Genomic DNA, 19,670 nt, shown 5'->3' on the forward strand with positions numbered 1-19,670 from the left:
CCTTTAATGCCAAATGTGTATTGGAAGCAGATTTATGAGCTCAACAGGTAACGTAAAATTATTAGGCAAACAGTTGAAGCTCAGTTAGAAAGAAAAAAATGTGGATTGAACTCTTTTTCACACAGTGGTGATTATCTCCTCCAATTGCTGGATTTACTATTCCCTTTTTGTCATGCAAACAAGAAAAGGCAGGCATTTTATAGGAGCTCCTTCTGTGTGATGTGTATTGGAATCTACATGGTGGATTTAAAATGTCAGACAAGGGATTTAAAGTGTCTGCAAAGAATGAAATATAAGAGATCAGCCAAAGACTACATGTAAAGTTTATAGTGGTCATTTCAGCAAATGTAAAACTAGTTTTTGCTATCTAACCATACCATAAGGATCACCTGCTTTCTTGCAGGTGTGTATTTGCATAATGACCGCATTCTCTTTCATCAATAAATCCTATGTGTTAAGTGGGAAGTGTGATAGGCTCAAACCTAATTGTAAAGATAAGCATTTCAAACACACCTGCAATAGAAAGTATGGCAGCATATTTGCTAGAGGTGGCTAGTGCCTCAGTTTATTTAATCTGATGTTTAATCTTATGCTTTTCATAGTTGTCAATAGGCCATGTACAGGCTATACCAAAGTTTGCAAATTTGCAGGAATGAGATACAACCAAGCCAGACTTGCAGCAAAATGAATAATCCTTCAATACTGGAAAGCCCAGACCACACCAAGCGAAGAAAACTGGATACAGGAACTCCTGCAACTACTGTACAAGATTATATTCTAAAAAATACATAAAATCAAGCTTCTGGGAGATGGGAAGTGCATTTTTGGACCTCTTCACTGAATAATACCCACAACTAGAAACAGTGGGAGGCACAGGGCAGTGAGGGGAACCTGCCCGACTTAATGGATGTTAATCTAGGACTAAGAGCACTGATGACATTCATTCATCCTAACCTGTATCTAGGCATGAAAACCTGAATACTGTATAGCAGGCATAGGCAAACTCGGCCCTCCAGATGTTTTGGGACTATAACTCCCATTATCCCTAGCTAACAGGACCAGTGGTCAGGGATGGTGGGAATTGTAGTTCCAAAACATCTGGAGGGCCGAGCTTGCCTATGCCTGCTATATAGCATGCTAGATAACTGAATGTCAGAGATTAAAATGCTGTATCATTATCATCATCATTAGATTTATTGTTTGCTTTTTTGCTCCAGGCAATGCAAAGTGACTTAGAAAAGAAAATGAAAAGAGGAAGCAAGAACGAGGTCAGGTGGAGGGAGACTAAGGGACTGTACTGTTACATTACAGTGGTACCTCGGGTTAAGAACTTAATTTGTTCTGGAGGTCCGTTCTTAACCAGAAACTGTTCTTAACCTGAGGTACCACTTTAGCTAATGGGACCTCCTGCTGCCGCTGCCACACGATTTCTGTTCTCATCCTGAAGCAAAGTTCTTAACCCAAGGTACTATTTCTGGGTTAGTGGAGTCTGTAACCTAAAGCGTCTGTAACCTGAAGTGTCTGTAACGCGAGGTATATGAATGTGAAAAAATTAGTAAACCATGGACTAAAAACAAACACTAACTATAATATTTAAACTTTCAAGCTTCAAAAACCACTGTTTGAAGTTGGTTTATTTGAAATGAGCCACAGGTTGTCAGGCATGACAAAGCAAACCGCAGTAAGTATGTAATAACGGAAGAGAAAGTTTTTGAACTCTTCCTCACACCATGTAGGAGGAAGAGTGAGGAGGAAGGAGCACAAGGCTCATTGTGGCTCAGTCCTGCTTGTGCATATCACGTAGCAAATTTGCCTGGCCTGAGTCTCAATGGGGTCTATGAGGCTGTTTTCCCCAAACCATGTCCACCTGTGCAGCACCTGACATCATTAGGGTAGGTAGAGATGTGGCTGGATCAGTGGCCTGACTGAGCTCCCTGCAGGGAACTTGATCATGCCGACTTCCCAAACACCCAATACTCAACTCTGAATACTGGGAAGGGCTGCTTTCCCCCATAGAAATTACTCTGATTGTCAAGATTTGCTTCTGAAACCCTTCTCAGAGTGTTCTTGCTTGCAGAGGTTAGATGATGATTGAGGAGGTGGCTTTTTCACAGGAGGCATCATGTGTTTAGAATATCCTCCCTAGGCAGATCTGCAAGATAACATTATCATCTTATGGACAACAGGTTAAGATACTTTTTCTCTCTAAGGTTTTTATAATGGACGATCAGCAGTGGTTCTGCTCTTTTCATCCGATTTTTATTTTTATATTTTAAAACTGCTCTGCTCACCCTGGCAGCAACTTCTTTGATGGTCTTAGGTGTATGTAGGTTTGATTCAACTGTATAATTTTTATTGTAAGCCACTTTGGTTTTATTTAAAATATTTATATGCTGCTTTTCTATTTTAAAAATCCAAACGTCTTCATAGCGAATCAAGGGAGGGTATTATTTGCTACAACAACCCTCCTCCTGTGTAAATTTAAGAAGAATTGCATTATTTGTCCTCAGGGATTATATTTCTCCAACATGGAAACCATGTGTTCAAAACATAAAATGTGGCACAGTTCAAGTCACTGTTACTGCAGTCCGAGTTTTTCTTCAAGTAGGTTATATGAAATAGTGCATGTTATTGTACCAGTTAGTGGACATTACCTATACCCCATCCTACTGCACTCTGTAGCAGAAAATCGTGGGTCAGATGTTTCAAATTATTTGCATTCAATTATGCTTTAAATTATATTGCAGTGTGCCAGGGTTTTCTGCAGAAAAGACCTTTCTATGGCACTTTTTAGAATAGGGAACAAGAAGCGCAGCAGCTTAATTACTTTCCTTCAGCTAGCTATTGCTCACTTCCTCTTTCCTCAGGAGTTGCATTTGGTTTTGCTGGTTGGAGACAAGACGAAAGTTCAGCATACCAAGACCTGGTAAGCATTGCCTGCCTGACTTATGTATACAAGCATACAAAACAGCCAGATTATTGCATGTATATTGTTGGACTGCTTTTTATTATTGCTATTTTATGATTGCTATTTTATGATTGTTAAATTACATCTTGTTCTATCAGAGGTTGCATTCCTTTAACAGGGATCTATGTTATATGCCATTTTAAAACGGCATATAACATAGCTGAAGATCTATACAATTAGAAAATGATGTAGAATGGTGCAATGGGAGAGGCTTGCTATGGATTTCAGCAGGTGGTGGATTACACCTATAATTCCTTGGCATGCAAGTAGGTTTTCTGAATGCGACTAATTTGACTAAGCTCTTGGTTTCCTCTTACATCTTGTGGCTTCAATTTGCACAGGTTAATTATGCATTGCATAAGAAAAGTTCTTCCTATAATTAGAATTCTGTTGACTTTTAATTTCTCCATGTGTCTCTTGTTCCAACAAAGGAAAAAGTAAATGCTGCTCTATTCATTCCCACCCCCTTTAAAGGTCCTTCTGCAAATAACAGCAACTTCTACTAGGTGTTATTTGGATACATTAATAAAGACCTTCAAAGGCAGAGCCTGTCACAAACCTCATGCAAATAAAATACAAGGTGATTTGCATTTCTAAATTTCCTAGAAGGTGCTGGCTCCATCACCTCAGCCAAAATACATATTAAAGACCAATCTAAATAAGAATTGTGGAGAAAGTCTCCTGCTAAAGACCTGCAAGATGGTTCGTGCAAAGAGCTTTAATTCTCGAGCTGTAAATTAGGAAAGAGGTGGCACTTTGCTAGATCTTGGCCAAAAAATTGCAGAGACTGCTGTAACATTTCCAACAAATATATGGTATGAATAGTACATATGCTGACCGTTACACATTATTAACAATAATATCATTTGAGATTCTGGAACAGTTGCTTGAGAACCTTCCATACTCAAGAGGATTTTAAAAAACATTTACTCAAAGTATGTAGTACTTTGGTGTTCACAGAAAGTGTAACTTCTCTTTCTCTCTCTTAGCATTTGTGTGGCAGGGCCTAAATATATACACAACTATCTTTCCTTTTACACTGGCTCAGTTCCTACATGAACTCTAGAACTCAAGATCCCGCAATAGTATGAAACTTCTATGTGTGACATAATGAAAAGTCTTAAAGGCTTTAAAAATGTCCAGGGGTCACAATAAAGCTCTTTGAGAAATTAACATATATTAATTTCCCATTTATTAAAGCTGGGGCTCACTCAGTGGGAATTGCTTTACTCGGGATTGCCCTGTAAATGTTTGTTGGATTTATGACACAGCTAGGTTTACCTTCCATTATTCTTTTTAAAATGTATTTCCTATATTTAAAAAAAGTCACATTTAATACATAGAGTTAAATCAGCTGTGATAAAATAATAATAATTAAAAAGAAGGCAAAACTAAGTACAGGGGTGTGTATGCAAGTGGTAGCTTGAGGGTCATTATTTCTAGGAACCATCTCTTCAAGCCATTTAGGGCCAAACTATGTGAGATTACGGAGCTCTCACATGTTCAAAGGGATTTAACCTCTTTTACCTCTTTACTAAGATCTTACAATATGGAGATTACACATGTTCAAAGGGACTTTACCCCTCAGGCTCATATATACTCTTTTTAACCTGGGATGGGGAAGCTGTGCTTGACTACAACTCCCATAATATCTGAGCATTAGCCTAGCTGGCTGGGACTGATGGGACATGGAATCCAAAGACATCTGAGAGCCAGCGTGGTGTAGTGGTTAAGAGCGGTAGTCTCGTAATCTGGGGAACCAGGTTCGCGTCTCCGCTCCTCCACATGCAGCTGCTGGGTGACCTTGGGCTAGTCACACTTCTTTGAAGTCTCTCAGCCCCATTCACCTCACAGAGTGTTTGTTGTGGGGGAGGAAGGGAAAGGAGAATGTTAGCCGCTTTGAGACTCCTTAAAGGGAGTGAAAGGCGGGATATCAAATCCAAACTCTTCTTCTTCTTCTTCCCCCCCATCTGTCTTAAACAGACAATCTGAATTAAACACATTTTGAGCAATGACAATTTCCATTACCAGTTCCCAATAAAAAATGACCTTGCAACACACTGTAAATGCATCCAAGAAAGCCATGCAGAGCTATCCTGTTGTTGCTTGTGCTTTCCCCGTGCTGCGTTAATTTACAAAATACTAGTCATATGCTTAGTTGCAAGACAGAAGATTGATGAGACGTGACTGCTGTTTGATACCCATGTGTTAGGAGAATGCACACTATATGTGATAAAGGCGGTGGCAAGGCCTGGGAGCATTGCAGAGAAAGAAAGAACTTCTAAGAATGGAGGACTGCTTGGTGGAAGCAGCAGCAGCAGCAGCAGCAGCAACCACCCTATAGAAATGAAGTATAAAGCAAGTTCAGGGAGGCGAAGTAACCAACACGAACATGTAACAATGAAAGAAACTAAAATTGTGCAAAGTCGGGTAAGAATGCGGGGTGGGGAAAGAGGGGATTCATGGGTGAGAATTTTTGTGCCAGCTCTTTCATTTTGTGCTTTCAGTTACTACAAATCTGGAATGATTTTATCATACTATTCTGAACTATAGCCAGCGCCATTAGGAACATGCCTGAATGAAGAGGATCCAAGAGACATTTTCTGCAAAGTATATGGGATTACAGTGGAATTCTTCTGTGGTCTGGTTTGGTTCTGTTTTACTAATGTAGGTGTGTGGGGACTTGTGGGCCCCCAGATGTCGCTGAATTACATCTACCATCACATTTCCCAATCAGCCATGCTAGATGAAGCCAACGGGAGTTGGAAGTTAAACCCCATCTGGTGGGCCACAGATTCCCCACTCCTGTGCTAAAGTCATTCCTTTGGGGGGAGATGGGAGCAGGCACCTCCCTATCTTATTAAAATAATGTAATCATACATTTCACTTTCACATCCCTTTGCTGCCTCTAGCTACACTGCATATGTCACACCAACAAGAGCTCCCTGCCTACCTCAAAGAGCAGCACTATCCTGTGTTCACCGCATTGGGTATGTTCTGTGAGATTATCAGTGGGAACTCATGCTGCCTTCCTAAAGTGCAAAGGAGGTGTGAATTAAATTACTGTCACTGCAGAGCTGTTAACAACACGAGCATCTGTACTATTAAAATTAGAACTGTACAAATGGAAGCTCACAACAAAATGCTCCCATTCAAAGTTGTAAGCAGCTTGAAGAAGAAAAGAGTATTGTAATGTTGTGTGCGAATCAGGTAGCTGGGGTCGGATAGCAGCGGAGGTTTCAGAATAGAGAGCAAGGAAAACAGATTTTTTTTTCCTGTCGTGCACAAATGTAACCTTTTAATATTGCCATGTGATTAAAGAATTTGCATACAGGGTTGGCTTCCAGGCCTGAGCTGCTGTTGTTGGCGTCCGTCTGTCTTGGGAGACAATGAAGTGCACCTTGGGAGTAGAGTGAAACCCTTTGAGAGTTACAGCACCTGCTGTGGTTGTAGAGACTGATAAGGGAGAAGCTGCTGGGGCAGATGAAGGCATCCAATTGTGCTGATGCAGGTGTACCATGGCATTTCTTCTTTCTGCGCTCCTCCCAGCAGCGGTCATTCCTCCTCTGGTCATTGCTGTGGATGTATGACGAAACTGTCTCAGGCACTGCAAGGGATTCCCACAGTCGCCAGTCACGTTTGCAGATGTCTTTATAAGAGTTGGTCTGCCAACAGGCCTTGTGCCTGAAGCCAGCTCCCCATAGAGCACGTCCTGGGGGATCCTGCCATCTTCTGTTCTGTAAATATGAGCAAGCCAGTGCAGGCGTCGCTGAGACAGGAGTGCAAATATGCTGGGAATGTGGGCTTGATCATATTCACATATTTGTTTGAGACTCTGTCCTGCCCTGCAATGCCCAAAATTTTCCTGATGTAGTGCATGTGGAAGGCATTGAGATGTTGCTCCTGGCGAGTGTAATTTGCCCATGACTTACTACCATAAAGCAGTGTGCTCAACACGCAAGCCTGGTAGACCTTTGTCTTGGTATTGGTAGATCTGGGCTAAAACATTTTGTACAGCATGTTTTGAATGTCAAGTTAATTCAAATTCTAAATAATAATAGCAAAATCCAATAGATAATTATACAGGTGCCTTCTGAGCTGGCTCAGACTGGTCTGGGCTACAGCCTAATGTTCATGTAACAGGAAAGACTGGCTTGCATCTGCTCAGTATTACAGATGAGTGCAAAAATCTGATTTGTATGGTACTTGTGTAATATTATCACTTTATGTTATGAAGGTACATGTAAAGCATCAATGGTTTACATCTAAGAAGCATATTGTGTGACGAAAACTTCAAAAGGATTTGGAAGTAAAGTGTCAAGAAAATGAATTGGATCTATTAATTAGGGTTTCAACAAAAAGCATTTAACAGCTAATCTGGCCACAGTTCAACATTCACCACTCAGAAAAAACAAAATGCCTGTGTAGTGGAAATGTTGTGACCACAGGGAGCAGTTATGTAAGTGGTAACTCCTCGTACCACCTGGTGCCCAAAATGTTGAGGATATGTACACCCTACAGGGGTGCTGACCCACAGAGGAAAATCCTGCTGGGAAGGATAAATGGAAAGGTGAGGTTTATCTGAAATTTGTACGTCCTGGTGTCCAGTAATCTAAGCCACATATGAAGAAAGTCACACAAATGCACTTGCACATTTAGTTTCCTTGGGTGTTAAAGAGCTGTTCGGGGGGTATGTGGTATCTTCAAAATAAAATGGTTAGAAGGATTTAAGAGAGTCTTGACCCATGTCACAGACACTACATTTTCATTTATTCCCAGAAATGAAAAGTGCTTGCTAACTAGTGAGCAAATGCTGCTTTTGCCACCAGAAAAACAATGCCAAACAAAAGCAATTCTGTTCACAAATTGAGGAACAGATGGGCTTACAGTGATTAGTTGTAACCTTGTGTTTGTGCTGTGGGGTGCAGCAGGGCGCTATTCTGTCTCCAATGCTATTTAACATCTATGTGATGCTGTTGGGAGCTGTCATTAGGGGATTTGGAGTGAGGTGTCATCACTATGCTGATGACATTCAGCTCTATTTCTCTATAACATCTGAATCAGGAGAGGATGTGCAAGACCTGGATCAGTGCATAGGTGGGCTGGATGAGGACCCATAAACTAAGCTTGAAACTTGGCAAGACTCAGACAGAGAACATTTCCCAGGTCTCAGAGACCAACCAGTTATTTGCTCTGAATCAACTTGTACTCCCTCTAAAGGAGCAAGTTTGTATTCAGGAGGTGCTCCTAGACCCTATCACTGGAGGCTAGAAGCACCTTTTACTAGCATTAGCTGGTAAGAAAGACAGCTGATGAGACAATTTTTTAGTTTGTCTTGAACCTTCCAGCATTCAGCTTCCTTGAATGGTCTTGAGTTTTAGGATCATGGGAGAGGAAGGAAACATATTGGATGTCTTCATTTGGATGGTTTCTTGTGTACACTGCAAAATTACAGCTGTGAAAACTTAAAAGTTCCTGCATAAGAATGTAAAATCTGATTTTACATCAGATTTTGCTTTGCCACTTGCTGTGAGCTCTTAAATAATTTTCTCTTTGCATTCATCTTTAGATGATCTGCCTGTACATGCACAACTTCATGATGGCTGGTTGTCACCTACAATTTAAAAGACTATTCAGTTGTTTATAGCAGCTGGATGGGGCTGAACCAGTTTCCTTCATGCTTAAAGCGTGAAATTATGAATATGTCTAAAACAGTTTAAGGTAATGGATAGCTTTGATACTTGGCTTTGCCCTGCAAAACCTCTGGAACAGGTCTTCCCTTTTGGGGCTGATTGGCAGTTTTGAGAGTGTGCCATGAGCACCACCCCACCTGCTTGTCACAGTCCTCTAGGTCACTGCTTCACCCCAGCAATTGAAGCATAAACACTGGGACGCTTTGCTTTCCCATGTGGTTTGGATCAAAGTTGGATCCGGTTGAATTAAAACTTACTCTCTTGAAATTACAAGATTTTTTACACACGGTCCTCCAGAACTACTATAAAATTAATACTTGTGTTGATCGACTACATTCCACAGTAAAAATCACAAATCTGGTGCTTGCTAGTGCCAACCACAAAAGCATTCTTGAGGACCTTTATTATTTTTATATAGTATGTTATCAGTCACCAGCGAAGCAGCAGCTGCCTTGTTTCCTCCCGCCTCACCTGCGAAGAATTTACAAACGCAACGACCACAGCCTCGTTGTCACCTTACAGAAAGCGGGCGGAAGCACGTCGGCGCGCGGCCTGCTTGTGGTGCCCAAGGGCGTGTCCGCCAGGGAAGGCCGTTCTCCTGAGGCCGCAACAAGGCTCGTCGCAGGTGGAGGGAGAAGACTCACACCGAGGAGCGGTGGGCAGGGCAGGGCAGGGCCTGGTCCACATAACGGGGGCGCATGCGCGGCTCGGGCAAGTCATCTGTTGCATTCGCGACGGGGGCGGGGCGGGGTCACCTGCGCCCTCGTCATTCCCACTTAGCGGAGCTGGTGGCTCAGGTAACGGAGGACGGGGCCATTTCTGGCCAAGGGGTTGTGCGCGGCGGTAACCGGGCGGGCTTTCCTCTTCGAAAGAGGAATTAAAGCAGAGGCGCCACCCGTGGCCAGGCGGTGGGAAGGTGGGGATGGGGGGTCCTTTGCCCCTGCCCGGCAGGGAGAGCAGCAGCTCCTCTTCGGCTGCTCCCCAGCCACTTCCTGCTCTCTTAAAGTGTTTGTGAGTTGTGGCCAAGGCGTGTGTTTATGTGTGTGTGTCCCCGGCACCCACCTAAGCCTCCCTCCCGGCTCCTCTTCCCGGCCCCTTCGACTTCAGGCAAGTCCCCTCCGTCCTCTCTTCACCTGGCTTCCATTTTCTCTTTATTATCAAGTGGAGGCGACTTCCCTGGTGAATTGTGCGACTCTGAAACAACTTACTCGCACTCTTTCGCCACCTGTAGTTCTAATCTCGAATGGGCCCGTTATTTTATGGCCACGTTTTGTCTTACAACTGTTTTTTAATGGCTTCAGAGGCACCGAGTCTATAACAGCTGTATGAGTTGGCAGAAATCCAGCCGCTTTCCTGGTGCGGGTGGGTGGGGAGAAGCTGCCCAGTTAAATTTCAGCAGGTTCTGTGGGTGCTAAAGCACAGGCCCTCCCCTGCCAGGGGGAAGGGGAGGGTGGCAGCCCTAAACTTCTGGGGACGAGGGAGGGGCAATTTTAGACCCTTCATCCCTACTTATCCTAGGGTAGACGCCCACGTTTTCTTAAAATATCACAAGTTAAGTTGGGCTGTGATCTAATTTCTGAGCCTCTCCCAAGCACCTGCACTGAACAGGCTATTGCTGGTTGACATTTGTTAATAAATAAAATACCTTATTCTTCTGTTGAGGGAAGTTTGGGCAGGCTTGATAATTGCTGAGATGATGTGTAATTATCAACCGCCTAGTGATAGATCTGGGATGGCTCTCTTCTGCCCTCTGCAGGTTGTAGACTGCCCTGAAATTATTTTTGTTGCAGGCAAATCAGAATTTCAGAAACAGAAGGGCAATCATTGTCCTGTTACCTCTCTTGTGGAGCTGTGATTTGGTGGGTAAAATAAGTGCTGCTTTCTGGTTCATTCCCTTGAAATTAAATTAATGTGTGGGATGACAGGACGTGAACAAGTTTCATCTCTAAACCAGTGTTTCCCAAACTTGGGTCTCCAGCTGGTTTTGGACTACAACTCCCATCATCCCTAGCTGCCAGGACAAGTGGTCAGGGATGATGGGTACTGTAGCCCAAAAACAGCTGGAGACCCAAGTTTGGGAGGCATTGATCTAAACAGATAATTCACCCATCAACTTGCCTTTTAACCATGAACTATATCTGTTTTGGAATGAGGCCTAACGTCATAGAATTTGTAAAGAACATATTGGATGTCTTCGTTTGGATGGTTTCTTGTTCATACTGTAAATTATAACTGTGAAAACTGAAAGTTCCTTCATAAGAAAGTAAAATCTGATTTTACATTAGATTTTGCTTTGCCACTTGCTGTGAGCTCTTAAATAATTTTCTCTTTGCATTCATCTTTAGATGATTTGCCGGTACATGCACAACTTCATGATGGCTGGTTGTCACCTACAATTTAAAAGACTATTCAGTTGTTTATAGCAGCTGGATGGGGCTGAACCAGTTTCCTTCATGCTTAAAGCATGAAATTATGAATATGTCTAAAGCAGTTTAAGGTATTGGATAGCTTTGATACTTGGCTTTGCCCTGCAAAACCTTTGGGGCTGATTGGCAGTTTTGAGAGTGTGCCGTGGGCACCACCCCACCTGCTTGTCACAGTCCTCTAGGTCACTGCTTCACCCCAGCAATTGAAGCATAAACACTGGGACGCTTTGCTTTCCCATGTGGTTTGGATCAAGGTTGGATCCAGTTGAATTAAAACTTACTCTCTTGAAATTACAAGATTTTTTACATGCAGTCCTCCAGAACTATTATAAAATTGATACTTGTGTTGATTGACTGCGTTCCACAGTAAAAATCACAAATCTGGTGCCAGCCAGTGCCAACCACAAAAGCATACTTGAGGACCTTTATTATTTTTTACATATTATGAGGACACAGAGGTGACCTATTATTTGGCGGTGGTGAATTTCAGTCTCTGTTTCTCTCCACCCCTCTGTGATATATATGAATGAGAGAGAATGATAAGGGAGTTTCTATGGGAGCATTTTTTGTGTCATAGCTGAGCTAGAAAATGACAGATCTGTGGTGTTTACAGTTCCATCCTGCTGCAGGCTTTTCCCAATGCAATCCTTTCATACTAATTCCTTCATGACTTGGGCCTTGATGGTATAGAATATAGAGGCAGGACTATTGTGACAAAGTACATACTGGCAATAAAAGCTTATGTTTTGATTGTTCCATTGAACTGTTCCAAAGCTATTTAAGTAATGGGGAATTGTTGTTTTTATTAATATAGATTTTGCTTCAGCCAGTCTTTCCTGACTTCCATTGCTCTATATGTTATCTATATATATATTGCTTGCCTGCCTGTTGTAACTTGCCCTATGATTTTGTTTTCTAAGTGAAACAACATGATTCCATTCTTTGGAGATTTGTGGCTGGCTCACTCATGGAATGGGACTAAAACAGATTACCGTGGTGGCAATGGATCCTACTGCTACAGCAGAGCACGGGGAAGTACTGTGCTTCAAGGTGTAAGCTTTGGTGGAGTCCCTATTGTCCTTCTGCTCGATGTTACTTGCTTTTTGGTAAGTAAATTTTAGGAGTCTCAGTTCTGGCAGATAACTGCCTCTTATACAATCCCCAAGTTCCCAAAGCAAGGTCTGAGGAAGGGTCTGGTGGGGCAATGGTGAGGCTCAAGAAGTATGGTCAGTGTGCCACATCAATTGAGCATGTGTGTTAAGACAAGTCCCAGAATCCTCTGCAAAAAAGAGAAGCTCTATGGCAGATATGTAGAAAGTGTTTCCTGTAAATAAGCTGGACTTATTGTCCAATCCAATAGGGCTTGTGTTCTTAAGGGTGAATCATCATGTAATTTAAAGGTAAAGGGACCCCTGACCATTAGGTCCAGTCGTGGACAACTCTGGGGTTGCGGCGTACAGCTTCCGGGTCATGTGGCCAGCATGACTGAGCCGCTTCTGGCGAACCAGAGCAGCGCACGGAAACGCCGTTTACCTTCCCGCTGGAGCGGTACCTATTTATCTACTTGCACTTTGATGTGCTTTCGAACTGCTAGGTTGGCAGGAGCAGGGACCGAACAACAGGAGCTCACCCCTTTGCAGGGATTTGAACCATCGACCTTCTGATTGGCAAGCCCTGGGCTCTGTGGTTTAACCCACAGTGCCACCCGCATTATGTAATTTACCCTGCTGAAATAGATGCATCCTTTGTCTTGCACAAATGTTTTCCTTCCCTTCAGACAGACTGTGCTGCAAGGTCTGGCTTGTCCTGGCCAAAGAAATATATATGGAGGGGATGCAGAATAAGTGTGTGGTCATCTTTGGATAATAGGATTTGCAGCACTTTCCTTTTTTTTTTAGTCTTTTTAAAATGGGAGCATATGGTAGTTGCCAAACTATATTTCAGAGTACCATGTCAGAATTACCATAACGTGGATTTGTCTGAATTCTTTCTCGTCAAGCTTAAGACAGGTATTTCCCACCCTTCACAGCACATGTTTTATTCTTTTTGCTCTAAAAAAGGCCCTGTCCAATAGTAGCCATAAGCTACTTTCTGGTGTTACAACAATAAAAATCCATAGTTTTTGTCAAGTATGAAAAATTTGGTCCTGGTGCTCTTATGGCACTGTCATATCTGAAGCCAGCTTAATATGAAATAACGAAACCTTATGCCTCTGAATGAATGTTACTTCTTTTCTTTTAGATTTTATTGTTGGTATTTTCTTTTATAAGAAAAAGATTCTGGGATTATGGTCGTATTGCCCTGGTATCAGAAGCATTGAGGTAAAAGTTTATTTATTTATATAATGCATTTGCTTATTGCATTTATATTCTTCTCCTAGGAACTCGAGGTGGTGTACATACTTCTCCCCCCCCCACACACACACTTTATCTTAGCAGCAACGCTGTGAGGTAGGCTAAGCTGAGAGGCAGTGACTGGCCCAAGGTCACCCAGTGAACTTCATGGCCAAGTGGGGATTTGAACCCTGGTCTCCCAGGTCCTAGTCCCAACACTCTAACCACTACAGCACACTGGCTCTCAAGATGTAGAAAACATGAGTGTCAAAATGTTACAATGGCCCCCACAGAACATTGGTAGATACAGAGGGCATAGTGCCATGCTGTTGGTGACCAAGGGTGGTATCCAACAAAAAAGTAGCTACGTTAGTGCAAGGACTTCTGGCTGTGTGATGCAACGTATCATTTCCCTTCTCTTGCCATGTGCTCCTGTGCCCCAGAGCAGACTTGTAGGGAGTATGTGAGCAGAGAAACTTACTGCCCCATGTAACAGTTTGATATACAGTGGTACCTCGGGTTAAGTACTTAGGTCCGTTCTTAACCTGAAACTGTTCTTAACCTGAAGCACCACTTTACCTAATGGGGCCGCTGCGCCGCTGGAGTACAATTTCTGTTCTCATCCTGAAGCAAAGTTCGTAACCCAAGGTACTATTTCTGGGTTAGCTGAGTCTGTAACCTGAAGTGTATGTAACCCGAGGTACCACTGTAATAGGCATTGTCATAGACCACAAACACCAACAGTTCTGTGGATTACAAAGAGGAGGAACTGTGACACTAAGTACATTTTTAGGAATTGCTTCAGTAGTGGGGTTTTTTTTAAATAATAAAAAAGTGCAGCATGTATGTGTGGCGGGTGTGTGTGTGTGCATGTCTGTGATTCCCGTGAAAATTACCTGGTCATGCATGCTACTGTATTGATTAAAAAAGAAAAGCCCATTGTCAATGATGAGTTTAGCGCATTACACCTAGTTTAGCCCTGGAGTACATATTTTTTTTAATTTGTGAAACCCAAGTTTCGTTCAAAACTTCTCTTGAGCAAAACAGCTGTCTAAGACTAGATCTTTAGGAAGAATCTGCAAGTGCAGGGCATGTTTTTTCTTGCAGTGGCTGAAACTGCTTACTTCCATTTCCAGTTGCTGCATGCTGAGGTCAGGGTTTGCAGAAAATAAAACAGCACTTTAATTTTAATATGAAGGTTTTGCAAAGACTGTTCTTGCTCAAAACCTCTGTAGAAAAACTGAGGGGGAACAAACAGCTACAATGTGTAAACATGAATTGGGAGTGAAGGAAGAGAGAAATGTCAAGACAGGTGGTGACGAGTTAACCTAAGGACACGGAAGAAGGAAAGAATAATAGTTCCTGAAACTTACCAGAATGTTGCCAGTTTCATATTTGAAGGGCGAGGTGAGAAGTCTTTGTGTAGCTTCCCCTAAGGTTGGGTTGCATTATGGGTTATTTAGAAAGCTATGCCCTCTGCTGAAACAGAGACCATGCCAGCAAGGGAAAGAAGAACAGCAAGCAGACTTCCTTGACCAGCTTTCTGGTGACAGATCCAAAAGGGATATTCATGTTGCCCATTGTGGAATCTCACAACATTTGCTGCGGTGCACTTCCATGGTTGTTTTTATTAAGGGTGCACACATTGGTAAAGAAATACCTGCATGAATTCCCAGTTGGAAAAAATGGAAATGGAGGGTAGGTATGTAATTTCTGAGCGGTGGGGACATGCACACACCACATGAATACTTCTCACAGACCTCTCACTAGTTTGGATGGGATCCATTGGTTTAGTAGTTAAGAGGCAGGAAATGTAAACCACTTATTTGGGAACATCCTTGCACCAATGGGCTTGTGGAAATACTGGATCTGAGCTATGTATTGTGTCACAGTGTCTTAGTCATAGAATGAGATCTAGAAAAATATTGCTTTGCAGTCTTTTTTCGGGAGCAAAGCATTATATTGATATGAGAGTTAATAATTTCTACAGAACGGATTCTACAGACCCCCCCCCCCAGTTGTCTAAAATGTTATTCATGTTTTCACTGTAGTATGCTATCCTCCTAACTATTTGTTTCTTTTCCCTTTGGAGTATTTCTGTTAGCTGCTTTATTTGAGCTTCTTTTAAATATGCTTTTGAATTTTAGAAACTGTTGTTAAGTCTAGTATTCTAATTTTGAGGTCTTCCTTTGTGTATTCTAGTGATACCACTGTATCTGGTGATCTAGCCAATCCTGATGATTTGGACCCCGATGAAGTCAGTAGTATTTTGCATTATTTTGCATTTTCTTATTTCCCCACCCCACCCCCCCAAAAGCTTTCCAATTACTTTGGGTATTCTCTGAAACATTGTGTCCTGATATTATTAGGAGTCTTAGGACCAACCCAAAGTGTTTTCCCCCTGTAAAATAAATTACAAATATAAATTTATAATTTGATCATTCTGCCTCCTACCCAAGCAGAAGAATCGGAGAGCTTTTGGGTGCAGGAGGTGTTTCTGCTCATGCAAAGGGGATTGTTGTTGTTTAGTTGTTTAGTCGTGTCCGACTCTTCGTGACCCCATGGACCAGAGCATGCCAGGCACTCCTGTCTTCCACTGCCTCCCGCAGTTTGGTCAGACTCATGTTTGTTGCTTCGAAGACACTATCCAACCATCTCGTCCTCTGTCGTCCCCTTCTCCTTGTGCCCTCCATCTTTCCCAACATCAAGGTCTTTTCCAGGGAGTCTTCTCTTCTCATGAGGTGGCAAAGGGGATAGCTTCTAATTACTCCCAGTTTCCTGTTCCAATTTGCATCCTCTTGCACAGCAACACATGCCGTTTTGGATTGCCCCACAACCCCAAGAGCAGCTTTTCAGGGAACATGTGGATCCCACTTGGTGTTCAAAAAAGAATATTTCTGTTTCTTCTAGGGTTTTTGTTCTTGGATGATATCTGCCTTTCGAATGAGGTGAGTACGCAAAGTAGCAGAGATCTGAGTGCTCTTTATGCTATACATTGCTTAATAACAGTTTCTTAGCAATTTTGAAAACAGAGGGCTGTACATTTTTAATGTTCTATGCTTTATCATTGCAGCAATTGGATTTTGGTTAGCCACCTTGGGAATTATTAATTATAAGGCGGAATAGAAAGCTTTTATATTAAATGCAAGAAGGGACAGCACTATGGTTAAAATGGTTAGAAAAACAGTTAGTAAGCCCACAGCTTTGAAATAAGACTTGAATTGTGTTATATAAAGGCATTTATAAATTTAATGTGTTTTTTAAAAAAATCTCTAATTCGTATCCCAGTATGTGTGATTTCTTTTTTTCTTTTTCTTTTTAAAAAAGGCTAATCCATTATTATATGAAGCAAGCCTACACACTTCTTTGATCTTTTACCATCTTAACAGCTGGATAGACTGGCTGTGATGACACAAGTCCCCAAATAAAAATTCACTAGGGAAGGATCATTAGATCTTGCTGTTGACTCATTTATATGAGCTTGCCAAGAAAATCATGATTCTAAATTTGAGTTTTTAAGATGTTCTCAAAAGTAGGAAGTGCAAGCTTCCTTAGGGACTCCACTTTCGGTTTCCCACCTCTGCAATTTATCTCATTTCAGGAAACTTTTTTCCAGTTATAATGAATAGTAGTGTACTTCTGCTTCTCATTAAAATGATTTTCAGGATCACACATCTTACCTAGAGCTCTGTGCTTTGCAGTAAATACTGTCATGCTTAAGGGTTAGATTTAATGTTGATACAGAACTGCCAACCTTATGATGACAATTAAGAAAATACCCTTCTATAATAGTTGATTTCTGATTTTAACATTTTAGATGGTTTTTATGTATATTGTAAACCTCTTTGTTTTCAAAAAAATAAATAAACAAATGAAAATATGTATCTCTGAAATAAGAGGAAATAATTTTCAGGTTGGTATATTGAAATTGTGTAATGCTGCCCAGCTCAATAGTTTTTCATGTCAGTATTGCTGGGTTCTACAGTAAGCAAAACTGTCCTGCCCCATTACAAAAACATTGAATTTATTTATTTTTATTGTGTTTACTGTGTCTTTCTGCATCTGCAGGATATTGTCTTTAGTGTGATAATTCTGTTCAAAGGTTTAGCTGTATTTCAAATTGGCATCTGCTTTTAGTTGTGCAAATAATGCCTCCGTAATCCAGTTTTTAAAAAGTTTTTCATTCCGTATAGAATTGAATCAGGAGAAAGCACTCACATTCTGTAAATTGTAGACAGTGGGCCAAATGCCAGTTGTTCTTTCCATGTGGATGTGCTTTTGTTTGAACCCGTTCAGCATCTTTTTACTGCCTAGCCTCTTTTGCTTCTGTATCCATGTGACCTTTTATGATACCACCATATTGTACAACACAGAATATTTTCAGTCTGCAGCTGCAATGCAATCCTTAGTCAGCCTTCTTCTTAAGCATACGCCCACCTTTGTAAAACTTGGCAACTGACCTGTTCTGTTATTTGTGGTGCAGCGATGAAGAGATTCGTGTAAAATGTGGGGAGGATGCCATTACCTATCTCGCCTTTCAGCGCCATCTCATCTGCCTGCTGATTGTAGTCAGCATGCTGTCTTTGAGCATCATACTTCCTGTCAATTTATCAGGCGACTTACTTGGTGAGAACCTTTTATGACTTGGTGTTTCATGTCACTCTTAATGCTTTGATGAGCAGGGCTCGCTTATTCTTACGGGGCTTGGTTAGAAAATCTCTCTGTGGTGGGTCCAGTGATTAAAGTACTCTTATGTAGGTGGGGTATATCATAGTTACTTCGTTTTCTCCAGAAAACCTTTGGGCATCTGGTAAAACCTCTATTGTGGCCTTGACAATAAATTAGTGCTTCTATATTGGAGTAGCACATCTGTGTTGATGATAGTCTATTACTACTCCATGGAGCGTATAAACATATGCATTGGTATTCAGTAACTAGACTAAGTTTTTTTTGCCAAGTATATTAGATTCTCACAGTGTGTCTAGATTAGCTTGGTATAGGTAGTTTTCCTTCTGAACCAACAGCTCCAGCTTGGAATACATCCTAGGCTGTTTTAGCCATTCTGTTCACAGTTGTGGCCACTGAAAAAATAAGAATTCCATGTCTCAGCATACCAAAGATAATTGCTATGAACAGAGCTAAACAGTCTTTTACCCCAGGATGACACAAAAAGTGAGTCAACAACTCCTAATAATCCCGAGGCCTCTTTCCATCACTTTTTAAACTAACCTGTGTTTACAAGACCAAGGGGGTTTGAAAAGTTAAGGGGTGATTAAGTTGGCAAAAAGACTACATAAGAAGAGGATTGTATAATGCATAATACATTCAATGGAACTGAAAGTGGTACGCTCAAAATCTGTCTCTTTTTACATGCGATGCTTAAGGCGCTGGAGCTTGTAGGTAAGAAATCAATAAAACTAACAAGGCATGTTTTTTAATATATATATATATATATATATATATATATATATATATATATATATATATTATAATCAATATCTCTAGCCAGAGTTTGTGCTTTCTCTGTCTTTTAAAGGAACCCAGAAGCTCATTTTTAGCATGTATTCTTTCTGAGATAATATCATAGGAATCAGGATGTTTATACCAAATGATTAAAAATAATATCCAAGTGGTGGGCCTATGCTATTCCACATTGGCAAATAAATTAGAACCCCCTACCTACTCCTCAAACAGCAGAAGGGAGTGGTGGCGGCTTGCTCCTTCTGCCTCTTTCCTTTATATTTCGGGGGGGGGGTGTCTTTTCTTCCTTCCTATGTGATTTTTAGGCTCCAAAAGGTGTTACATAACTGTTGCTAACCTAATGGGCCTGGGATAGGCTCCTCTGTGGAATCTGGCAGAGGGACCCAACTGGTACAAGCATGCTTGTTTGGAGTTTGTCTGGGGTGGGAAGGTATTAGCAGTGGGAGAATGGCCGTGTGTCCAGCCCTTCCAAGGGAAGAGTGAGCACTGAGATGGAGGATACATAATGACATCAATGAGTTTTAAGGTGGAGGAGGGTGAGTAACAGGTTATCTACCTTCCTCGCTAACTCAATGAGTCCTTCAACTTGGCCTGACTTCTTGTAGTGCATGCGTGCTGATATTGCATGCCAGATTCCCAGTGACTTGATCTTTGAGCACATGTGATAGCTACTGCAATGCTTTAGGATATGAGGCTCGGGGTCATTTCTGCCCCATTCCTCCATTATTTTGTACATCTGAATGGTAAAAAACTCTAGTCTTGCTTACTT

The 19,670-nt window shown here is 41.6% G+C and overlaps 1 protein-coding gene across 9 annotated transcripts in view; it reads left to right on the forward strand.

Moving 5' to 3' along the window:
- The first annotated feature begins 2,805 nt into the window (after nucleotides 1–2,805).
- Nucleotides 2,806–19,670, forward strand: part of TMEM63A (transmembrane protein 63A) — a 34,613-nt gene continuing 17,748 nt past the window's right edge. The window contains exons 1-7 of one of the 9 annotated variants that reach the window (XM_083733284.1): nucleotides 9,098–9,458; nucleotides 10,452–10,520; nucleotides 12,008–12,193; nucleotides 13,329–13,408; nucleotides 15,623–15,925; nucleotides 16,162–16,368; nucleotides 17,904–18,046. In XM_083733284.1, coding sequence (XP_083589410.1) covers nucleotides 16,346–16,368; nucleotides 17,904–18,046 — 166 coding nt within the window. In that variant the 5' untranslated portion in view covers nucleotides 9,098–9,458; nucleotides 10,452–10,520; nucleotides 12,008–12,193; ... (1 more) ...; nucleotides 15,623–15,925; nucleotides 16,162–16,345. Of the gene's footprint in view, nucleotides 2,927–9,097; nucleotides 9,459–10,171; nucleotides 10,521–12,007; nucleotides 12,194–13,328; nucleotides 13,409–15,622; nucleotides 15,938–16,161; nucleotides 16,369–17,903; nucleotides 18,047–19,670 lie in introns of those variants that run through there. The other 8 variants (XM_083733285.1, XM_083733279.1, XM_083733282.1 and 5 more) reach the window with 8 other exon arrangements.

Source organism: Podarcis gaigeae (assembly GCF_964106915.1).
Source record: "Podarcis gaigeae genome assembly, chromosome: 3".
NCBI lineage: Eukaryota > Metazoa > Chordata > Lepidosauria > Squamata > Lacertidae > Podarcis > Podarcis gaigeae.